General features: G+C 39.6%; 1 protein-coding gene across 2 annotated transcripts; it reads left to right on the top strand.

Annotated features, from left to right (window-relative positions):
* Positions 1 to 813: 813 nt before the first annotated feature.
* On the top strand, positions 814 to 10,351 carry ftsj1 (FtsJ RNA 2'-O-methyltransferase 1). 2 transcript variants are annotated; one of them, XM_023267968.3, is made up of 11 exons: positions 814 to 879; positions 1,578 to 1,720; positions 2,049 to 2,118; positions 2,266 to 2,386; positions 4,142 to 4,220; positions 4,314 to 4,366; positions 4,439 to 4,492; positions 7,025 to 7,127; positions 7,475 to 7,558; positions 8,704 to 8,807; positions 9,382 to 10,351. In XM_023267968.3, exons 2-11 carry the CDS (start codon positions 1,600 to 1,602, stop codon positions 9,553 to 9,555), a joined length of 963 nt encoding a protein of 320 aa, XP_023123736.1. In that variant the 5' UTR covers positions 814 to 879; positions 1,578 to 1,599; the 3' UTR covers positions 9,556 to 10,351. The 2 variants fall into 2 exon arrangements, with proteins under 2 accessions (XP_023123736.1, XP_023123737.1); XM_023267969.3 differs by lacking the exon at positions 814 to 879 and adding an exon at positions 935 to 1,077.
* The last annotated feature ends 1,093 nt before the right edge of the window (positions 10,352 to 11,444 follow it).

Raw genomic sequence — 11,444 nt, 5'->3', positions numbered from 1 at the left:
TGTCAAGGCAACCTGGACATCGATTACACCTCAGCAGTGCCACAGGCTGATTGCCTCCATGTCACACTGCCTTGCTGCATTAATTTGAGGAAAGGGGGCAGACATGAACATACTTTTAAGAGTGTGATATTCCTGCAATATTTTGTTGAAATTGATCTTTTGGAATATTCTAATTTTTTGAGATTTATTGCATGTGTGTCGGGATGTCTGAGCAATGTCTGATGAAAAATGTTAAAGCTTTTCCACCATATTCTAATTATCTGAAAGTTTTAACTTAGCAAATTGAGGGGCATTAGTTTTCTTACAGCACATTTTGGAAAAATGTATTGTGACTTTTTAATAATCTATATTAGTAACATTTCTTTGATCAAAATGCCATTTTTAATGTCAGTCATGTCCTCCTGATGGTTTATAGTGTGTCAGCAGCAAACAACCGGGTATCAGACAGCAGAGCTCTTTGTTGGTAGGAATTGTTTTTCAGTTTAGGCTTGTTTTCATCTGCAGTGTCCGTCAGTATTTCCTATCGAAGATGATGCTGCATTTTTATTTTTTTTGTACGCAGCGATGGATAATTAATATTTTCTGCAAGATGTTGCTATAGGAAATAGCTTTAATGTATCTGTAGCGCCATATTGTGGCCGCAACTGAGAAAACAGACACCCGAAAACACTTGAAAATACCTAAAGGAACACAATTAAAAAAGAGGTGGATATAAATATTAAATAACTTTAATAACTAAATTCATTAAGTGGTTTCATCAGATTCATTTTTATTTAAGTTATTTTTTTTAAAATAAGAAAACCCTTTTTCTCATTTTGAACAGGCGCTGCCGGCAGCTAGGGGTCCTTTCGTCGTCAACATCGGAACAACACGTGAACAGTGAGCAAATAATTTTTATAAATGACGATGGAATGATACCTAAATTCTATATAATGTCATTGTTCTATGTTTTATGTTGGTTATACATAAATATGTGTTAAACCTAGAGACAAACACTGAGGCAACATCGGGCGACAAGCTCAGACAGCCAGGAAATCGATCGACTCTATACGCTAGGCGCCAAACTCCATTTAAAAAGTAAATTAGACGATGTACCGCAAATAGATGTGTTGTTTGAATTCTAACTGAATACGTTTTTAGATTTGCCATAAGACGCACTTCAATTCGGCTATTATAGATTCAACCCAACATTATCAATTTTTGTAAAATCTTGACTCTAGGAGTTGTTTCACTGTTGTGTTTTGGTTATGGGGACAGTGAAAACAGGTGATGCTTTGAATATAATTGGTAATCTCGGACTTACCGTTTGTGTTTAACGAGGTATTTAAAAACATTTTAAGAATCATTGCGACTTAATAGGTTAATAAGTTTCAAAGAAAAACAAATGATCATGACATTGTAAATTATAGTATGCAAAGGTTTGTTGTCACTATTTTAATTCATCACTGTTGATAATGGAACCTTGTACACACTCAGTTGTAAGTATAACTATGATTTGCAACCCAGCCAGCCAGCCAGCTGCCACTGAAAGAAGATAGACAAGTAAAAATATGGCCGATGTGTTTCTCTTTCTCTAGGTGTTTGCTTTGAGCAGTCAGGATGGGTCGCTCCTCCAAAGACAAGAGGGACATTTACTACCGTTTGGCCAAAGAGGAGGGCTGGAGAGCGAGGAGCGCCTTCAAGCTGCTGCAGCTCGATCAAGAGTTCAACCTGTTCACAGGTGAGATCCACAGGACGCCAGAGACAAAGATTATTTCTTTGAATAGTCGTTTTGCATATAAAATGCATAAAACACAATGAAACTGTGCACGTCAAACCTTCAAATGTTTTGATTTGTGTGTTTTAATGTTCCAAACCCCAAATGATTTACTTTGCTGTTATACGTAACAAAGATAAACAGGAAAATATATCATTTCTGAAGCTGGAAAGTGAGAATACAGAACTGTTCACTTTTTTTGTTGATCAATATAGTTAGCCACTATATCTTTGTTACAGCTGTACTTGTCTGCTGTCTCATAATAAAAGTCTGATTTGTTTTTCTCTCTCAGGTGTGAACAGAGCTGTGGATCTTTGTGCAGCTCCTGGCAGCTGGAGTCAGGTCCTCAGTCGCAAACTTAGGTCACTTCCAATTTATTTATTTATTTGTTTTAATTTATGAGCATGTACTCAGCTGAACAAAAACCCTCAGATTCTAATATTTTAAATCCAGAGTAAAAGAAATAGAAGGATTACTATTTTTTATTGGTTTTGTTTTTTCCCACTCAGAGGGCAGGAGGAGAAAGGTGAGAAAGGTGAGGCAGGTGAGGAGGTCAAGATCGTGGCGGTAGACCTGCAGGCCATGGCTCCCCTTCCAGGAGTCACTCAGATCCAGGGAGACATCACCAAGGTGGGACATACTACCAGTTTATTTCAGCCACATGTATTTCCCATTAATGTGCCTCTTGTGGCTTTATTGGTCAGATTAACTTTGCAACTTACAGGGAGATTGTATGATGTTCACCAAAAAAACAGTGAAGGATATTACAGAAAGATCTGACTATGTGAGGCTCACCGAGCGACCAGTGACACAAAGCAGATCCTTTGTGTTCTTACATGGGGAAGAATTGGAGATGGTAACTCACTTTATGCACCTTGGGGTTGTCTTACACTCCAACCTCACTTTGAAAAAACAATCAAAAAGATAACCAATATAATAACATTGAACTTACACAAATTTAAACTAATTCATCCTTTCATTACAACAGAAGCCACTAAATCCTATCTCCACTGCGTGATCCTGTCTCACATCGAATACTGCTTCACAACCGGGTTGTTTGCTAGTGTCGCTGCTCTAAAACCTATTGATCAGCTTTGTAAAAAAGCCATCAAGGTGTTTGACCAAAAGGCACAGTCATTTCCTCATTGTGCATTCTTAAAGAAATATCAGTTCTTACGAATTGAGAATTTCGAATTATTTAAAAGTATGAATGAACGAGATGGCTCCACCGCCTCTGGGGGATTTTATCAAAAAAAAAGAAATGGTATTACTATTACAAAGTCAGCTGCCAGGGGTGATTGTGAAGTCAAATTTAGAAAAGTCTTCATTTGCACAGAATGCCTTATCTATTAAAGGTTGCTAAAATTGGAATACTTTACCGACAGCTATCAGAGAAAGCTCCTCCTTTGTCAGTTTTAAGAGACAGTATAAGGCATGGCTGATTAAAAGTCAAACTTGTGAACATTGAGAAAATCAGGCACTTTAACTATAAGCCTTTTATGACAGGCTCTGCATAGAAAGGAAGGAAACACAAGGACCAAGTGATTAGATTTTAGCAGTGATGCGGCTTATAGTCTAGATCCACAGATTGGTAAAGATTTCTGTAGCATTGCAAGATAGCGGCATGGTGTCGCTGTAACTATGACTACAAGTGAGCGCTGCCTGCTGACGATCTCATGATTGCGATCCTACTACAAATCGACAACAAATTATTTATAGATTTCATCCATCTAAAATGATACGACTGAACAGCCTTGGCAGAGCACTGCGCTCTCTGAGTGCTTTTCTTGTCGTCATTGTTTTTGTTTTACTATATTGTTTTTATGCATCTGTAGCCCTGTACGTTTCTCTTTTATGTCAGGTGGAGTTATTTGACGATTGGCGTCGGTCTATCTGTCCGTCTGTTAGCAACATTACTCAACAACGGATGAACGGATTTGGATGAAATTTTCAGGGAAGGTCAGAAATGACACAAGGACCAAGTGATTAGATTTTAGCAGTGATGCGGCTTATAGTCTGGATCCACAAATTGGTAACGATTTCTGTAGCATTGCGAGATAGCGGCATGGCATCACTGTAACTATGACAACAAGCGGGCGCTGCTTGCTGACGATCACATGATTGCGATTCTATTCCAAATCCACCGCTGCGGATCACGAATTGTTTAAAGATTTCATACGTCGGAAATCATACAGTGACCGAGCAGCCTTGGCGGAGTACTGCGCTCTCTGAGTGCTTTTCTAGTTGGTTTATCAGCAGCCTGGATTTACAGTAAACATGAAAGGAAATCAGTAGCAACAGCAACTCCACTGCTGCTCAAACATGACCCATCATATTGAAGACTCCTTGTGTGTCCCACAACCTACATCATCTTCTTTCTCGCAGGTGTCCACTGCTGAGGAGATAATTCGCCACTTTGAGGGTCAACCGGCCGACCTGGTCGTTTGTGATGGAGCTCCGGATGGTGAGATGCTCACTTCTTGTCTGTCCTTGCTCATTAAGTCTCTATTGTCTTCCAGTTGTTTTTATTATTCTCTTTCATTCTGTGTTTCTGTAGTGACTGGGCTCCATGATGTGGATGAGTACATCCAGGCTCAGCTCCTATTGGCAGTGAGTACAGAGGTGTGTTGTGTTCACATCGGGTGTCACATGATATCATGCTGACAGCTGTTTGTCTCTCAGGCTCTGAACATAACCACTCATGTCCTGAAACCTGGAGGAACATTTGTGGCCAAGGTGAGTCCATGTGTTCTTCACTGGATTATTTTTATAATACATAATGTTCACAGGTCCTAAATACAGAGTCCCATCCTGAGGTCCAATGAAGACAATTAGGTGTAAAGTCCTCCTGTGTATTAGAAGCACTATGGCAGACAGCAGTATACAGTGGTGGTATAAGGTAGTAATTCATGAACGTAAAAGTCCTGCATTAAAAATCTCGTATTATTAGCACAATTTACTTAAAGTGCCTCTTTAATAGATCATTCTATCTGACATTAGATTGTTAATTCTGACACATCAATGTGCAAGCAGCAGCATGATGTACACTACCGTTCAAAAGTTTGGGGTCATCCAGGCAATTTCATGTTTTCCATGAAAACTCACACTTTTTTTCATGTGGTAGCATAATTGAACAAGGGTTTTCTAATCATCAATTAGCATTTCGACACGATTAGCTAACACAATGTAGCATTAGAACACAGGAGTGATGGTTGCTGGAAATGTTCCTCTGTATCCCTCTGTAGATATTCCATTAAAAATCAGCTGTTTCCAGCTAGAATAGTCATTTACCACATTAACAATGTCCAGACTGTGTTTCTGATTATTTTAATGTTATCGTCATTGAAAAAAACAGCTTTTCTTTTTAAAATAAAGACATTTCTAAGTGACCCCAAACTTTTGAACAGCAGTGTACGTATCATAGTCATGCTCGTTGTTTTCTTCCGTTGTGATGTGGTTGTGCGTCATGAATTAGTCTCCCATGGGGGACATGTTTGGCACAAACAACCTGAATTGTGGCATGTGGGTGCCTCGGGCACACAGTTTTATTTGGCCACAACAGCACAGTCACTGCTCTTTCTGCCCTACTCACCAGATTTGGCTCTGCGTGACTTATTCCTCTTCCCCAAAATGAAATTTAAGTTTAGGTTAGCTGTTTTGACACAGTTTAGGAGATTGAGCTCTCATTGCAAATGATGTTTGCTATGTTCCCATAACAGGATTTCCAGGAAGTGTTTCAAGCGTTGCAACGTTCTGTATCACATCATAAGGGGACCAGTTTGACAGGGATGGTAGCCGCTACAGTTTTCTGGGAATTTTGCTTACACCTTACAGTAGCTAGTTGTGATGGAGATAATTATAACTACTTTACAGACCATTCTTTACTTTAGCCCAGTAGTTCCCAGCTTAGGGACAGCAGCACTCAGGCTGCATGGACTCCTTCGTGTTCTGTCAGCATGATATGACAATGTTCGGAAGAGCTTCTTGTCATGTCAGGAATGACTGACTTTCTCAGTCTTCATGTGCTCTATAAATGTTCAGCTCATTGTCCAGCTGCAGGATTCTCAGAGTGAGAATGGAGTACTGTTTCGTCGATTCACTGCAGGTGTCCAGCACCTGAGTAGCAACCATTCATCTGTTTAAAACACTTATATATGAAGCCAGTGATTTTACCGACTGATGGTGGCAACCCTAATACTGTGAAACAATGACAGGATGAAGAATTTCCAGAGAACACTATAACCTGTTGGAGGTTTACTGTGGTTCCATTTTGACCAGATTAGTTTTTTATTTTGTATTTTTACATTCTTCCCTGAGTATGAGCCACGTAACTGTTCGATGTTTCAAGGTGCAGACATTATGAGCAGTCTGGACAGCCAGCAGTTGTCTGGTCAGCTATTTTTTTGTAGTTCAAAGAAGTCTTAACTTACACTTTATAGCAAGTTGGTCCTGCTGAAGATAGTCAGGAGCTAATCAACTTTGTACTACAGATAAATGAGACGTCTAACTGAAGTCTGACTGTTAGATAGAAGCTACAGTCTGAGTGTACCCTTGTGAAACCTTCCTCAGTTTGTCATAGGTAAATTTCAGTTTGCAGAAGCTTGTTCAACCAGCACCAAAAAACAAAGTGTGAATTACCATAGCGTAAACGAAAAAAGCACTCAGAGAGCGCAGTACTCCACCAAGGCAGTTCATTACCCCATATGGCATTGTTTATTAGTTATTTATGATCAGAAATCATGGCAATATAGAATCTGGCCACTTAATATAGATGTACCCACAAACAAAATGACCTTGCGCTGAGCATAGGTGTGCGCTATGCATGTGTACGTTATGTACGGATACCGAATCGCGTGACCTAAATATGTAGCGGGTGGCGGGAATTGATGGGACTCGGAAACACCCCCACAATTTAATCAGGTGTCCCTTGTTTCTTTTCTGACAGATAATTCAAGATAAGTCCAGAGCGGTCAATTTGTAGTAGGATGACAATCGTGATCGTCAGCAGGCAGCTGACGTAGCGTTCACTCGTTGTCATGGTTACAGTGACGCCATGCCACTATCTCGCAATGATACAGAAATCTTTAACAAATCCGTTGATCCAGACTATAAGCCGCATTTCTGCCAAAATTGACAGACAAGCCAACACTGATTGTCACATAAGTGGTGGAGTAATAATATGCTATGCAGTGGTGCATTGTGGGCCGTGGGTATCTGTCTCCAGTGAGATTAACCCGTGTTAACACCACGCTGTCCTGCATGTCCCAGATCTTCCGAGGTAAAGATGTGACGCTGCTGTACTCTCAGCTGAAGGTCTTCTTCAGCGGTGTGACCTGTGCCAAGCCTCGTAGCAGCAGGAACTCCAGCATCGGTAAGTGACGCCACCGTGGACCAATCACAGGGGACCATCAGGAGGCAAACCCCAGACCAATGTAGTCTTTGTTTGTACATCTACTGAAAAAAAGCAAAGTTGAGTTTATTGTCATTTTTGCTACACGTTTCAACATTATTAATGTCCAGACACTGTCATACACAAAATGTTATCTTTGATTTGAATGTTGAATGGCTGCCAGACCTTAAAAAAGTTGTTGTTTGAGTCTCTCAAAATGAATATAATTTTGTCAGGTTGTTTTTCATCCTTTTTTTTTTTGTACCACAATTCACACCAGACCATTTGCTTTAACTCTGTTGACAACTGATTTTTCTTTCTGTGTGCAGAGGCCTTTGTGGTTTGTCAGAATTACTCTCCTCCTGAAGGTTACATCCCAAACATGTCCAACCCTCTGCTGGATCACTCCTATGGTAACTACGAGCCCCCTTTCACATACAGGTCTTTATCTGGATATCAGAAGCAGATCAGGAGAGATTATAGTCATAGAGCCATTAGAGCATCCAGACCACATCTGGAGCTGCTGGAGACCCACATGTTTGTTGACAAGCCAGCTGGGTCGGCTTGACTGATCACAGTGTGATCAGAATAGAGATTCACTGAGCCGTTCTACACTACCAGCCAAAAGTTTTACAGACCTTCTCATTTAATGTTTTTTCTTTATTTTCATCACTATTTACATTGTAGATTCTCACTGAAGGCATCAGAACTATGAATGAACACATATGAAATTATGTAGTAAACAAAAAAGTGTGAAATAAGTCAAAATATGTTTTATATTTTAGATTCTTCAAAATAGCCAGCCTTTACTTTGATTACTGCTTAGTTCACTGTTGGCATTGTATGGATGACTTTCATGAGGTAGTCACCTGAAATGGTTTTCACTTCACACATGTCCCTTGTCAAGGTTCATTTGTGGAATTTCTTGCCTTCTTAATAGGGTTGGGACCATCAGTTGTGCTGTGCAGAAGTCAGGTTGGTACACAGTTGACAGCCCTATTTGACAACTGTTAAAATCCATATTATGGCAAGAACCATAGTCATGAAAATAAAGAAAAACCATTAAATGAGAAGGTGTGTCCAAACTTTTGACTGGTAGTGTACTATTTGAAACTATTCATGTTTTAAAAGACCAGCAAAGAAATGTTTTTGCTGGATTTGCATTTTAGTTGCATATCCTGCCTTTAAGTTAGTGAAGGTCATCTGCATACACATGCAACAAAACATGAGCCCAGTTGGTATTAGAGGTCCAAAAACTCCACAGAGTGCCCTTCATGGTAAAAGGCTAAAACAGGAAGCAAAGAAGAAGATATAAATTGACTCAGTAATATAAATCACAACAACATCTTTTGGAAGTTTGTTAGCATTAGCTAACTACTGATACCAGACCCAGTGAGGCTGTATCAGCAGAGCCCCCAGTGTGTTGCAGTGTTTAACAGTGGTCTCTGTGTTATAATGAGTTCATTTGTCATTTCTTCTTCTGAATGTTATGTAGTCTTGATGTAGCTTTTAAATCATCTGTCTCTTCTCAGTCTGGTTTCTGGTCTCTGTCCTTCAGATGTAGATTTTAACCAGTTGGAGGGTCCAAACCGTGTCATTGTTCCCTTCCTGGCATGTGGTGACCTCAGTGCCTTTGACTCAGACAAAACCTACCCTCTGCAGGTGAACAGCTTTATTCTTCTTGTCTTCACCGAGTCAAACTATCCTATAATACTAAAATATTCCTTTAATGTTGTTTGGTGGGTTTTTAGACCTGTTTACTGTTTGCTCCCATGTAGAAAAGCTATTGGTGGAGAACACACAAGGGAGAGAAATGCACGTTGTAGCGCCTTCTATATTACTGTGCTAAATACATCACATCAATCAATGTCTCTTATACCCAAAATCAGTGTAACACACCGGGAGACACTGTGAAATTGCAGTGAACCAAAAGGTGCCAGAGCTGCCAAAATCTAACCTCAATACTGTAAACTGATCATTTATTGAAAGTAATTACCTTTCAAATGAATGCCCAGACTTGATATGAATGGGAGTAATACACAATGCACGAACATCAATCAGTAAAGTTTCCTCAAGGATTTGTAGCTACCAGACGAAACACCTCGATTTAGATGATTAGAAGAATGTGTTGAATATGTTTTAAAGGATCAGTTAAGGATGGATTCATTCTTGTTTCAGTGATGCGTGTGGTTATCTCAATGAAATTTCCTTTTGACTGTTTCTTGCCTTCCTTTAGCTCGATGCTGGCAAAGAGTACCAGTACACCCCACCTATCCAGCCACCAATACGCCCCCCCTACCAGGAGGCCTGCCACCTCCGCAAAAACAACCTGCTGTCCAAAGAGGACACTCCGTCTGTCTGTCCCAAACAGAGCCGAGATAAGCCAAAGACACTGGCTGAGACCACATGATCCACCTGTCAGTTGCTGATTGGTGGAAAAAGAAAAAAAGTTTGGTGTAGATATACGAGACAATTACCACAAAAAGAAAATAATTTTCCTGCCAGGTGATTATTTCTGTTCATCCAGTCCAGCAATTGGTCCGGGGAACTTGTAGCCTAATCTTAGCACTGATGGCCAGTTCATGCTTTTTGCGTCTGGCAGATAAGCGAACTGAAAACACGGACACAGAACATTCTACAATAAGGCTGGTGGTCTGCTACACAGCCGCTTGCATTTCCCCTCATATCAAACACAGAAAAATGTATGAGGAAACAGCAGGTAACTACCGACAGTGTGTGAACATAGAACAGGGACCTCTGGAGAACTTTCTACTGTGTTTGGGCTCCCGCAATGCTCGAACTCCTCCAAAGTCCAGGAGGAACTAATTTAACTACAGCCATGTTAATGATAAATTACAAAGGTGTGGATGGTTGAAATTGTCCTCGTACCACCTCTCTTCATACCAAACATTTGTTTTAATCACCACTTGTCTTCCTGGCCAGTGTGCTGCAGGTAAGCTTGTAGTGAACAGTGGACAGTTCAGTGTGGATGCAGAAAGCATGAATCAGCCTTAGAGGATGTAGCTAAGCTTGGGTAGACTTGTCTGGGACGTTTTTCTGTACTGGATGTTTTCCAAGTGGATGAGTATGTTTTAATTGTTTTCTGGTTTTAATTAGAGTTTTTTTAGATCTTTACATTCATCACTTGTGAATTGTGACAATTATATATTCGAACTTTTAATTAAAAAGTTGTTTTTAGAGGCAAATGTAGTCTACGTTATTTTTATTTTAAGACTGACTAAACTCTGAATTATGTTTTTTGTCTAAACAACATTAGGCTTTAAGAAAGTTGCAGTAAAAATGTAAAATAAAAATCCCAGTATGCTGACATTTAATATTTCATCTTGTTAGCTTTATGTTATCTTTCCAACTAAGTAAAATATATTGAAAATGATAGCTATATAACCCAAGTAGTCTATTTTCAGAAGGTATTTTCAACTTACTGCTTCACATTTATAATGTAATCTGTATGAACAGTTTTAGATTTTTTTTCCATAGTTCATGGTTTTGTGTGCTGACCTGAACTGAAAAATAATTGATCCTGACAATTGTGCGTTTCCATAGCTTGATGTAGCATATTCCTTTGTACTATAGAGCTTATTGTCCAAGAATAATTATAATGTGCATGCACTGTAGTTACTTTTGACACAATCTCACAGACACTAACAATGAAAAATTTGGACACACCTTCTCCTTCAATGTGTTTTCTTTATTTTTTACTACTTTCTACATTGTAGATACATACTGAAGACATCAAAACTATGAAGCAAGATATGTGGGATTATGTAGCAAACAAACAATGGTGAAATAACTCTAAATATGTTTTATATTTTAGATTCCTCAAAGTAGCGGCCCTATTCTTTGACAACAACTTTGCAAACCCTTGGCATTCTCTCCATGAGCTTCATGAGGTAGTCACCTGAAATGGTTTTCACTTCACAGCTGTGCCTTGTCAAGGTTCATTTGTGGAATTTCTTGCCTTAATGGGGTTGGGACCATCAGCTGTGTTCTGCAGAAGTCAGGTTGGTACACAGTTGACAGCCCTATTTGACACCTGTTAGAATCCATATTATGGCAAGAACCAATCAGCTAAGTAAAGAGAAACGACAGTCCATCATTACTTTAAGAACTGAAGGTCAGTCAGTCTGGAAAATTGCAAAAACTTTGAATGTATCCCCAAGTACAGATGCAAAAACCATCAAGTGCTACGATGAAACTGGCTCACATGAGGACCTCACACGGAAAGGAAGACCAAGAGTCACCTCTGCTGCTGAGGATAAGTTCATCCGAGTCACCAGT

Source organism: Amphiprion ocellaris, chromosome 3, assembly GCF_022539595.1.
Source record: "Amphiprion ocellaris isolate individual 3 ecotype Okinawa chromosome 3, ASM2253959v1, whole genome shotgun sequence".
NCBI classification, from domain to species: Eukaryota; Metazoa; Chordata; class Actinopteri; family Pomacentridae; genus Amphiprion; species Amphiprion ocellaris.
The sequence above is the reverse complement of the archived record's forward strand: the minus strand, read 5'-3'. Positions and strand labels throughout refer to the sequence as shown.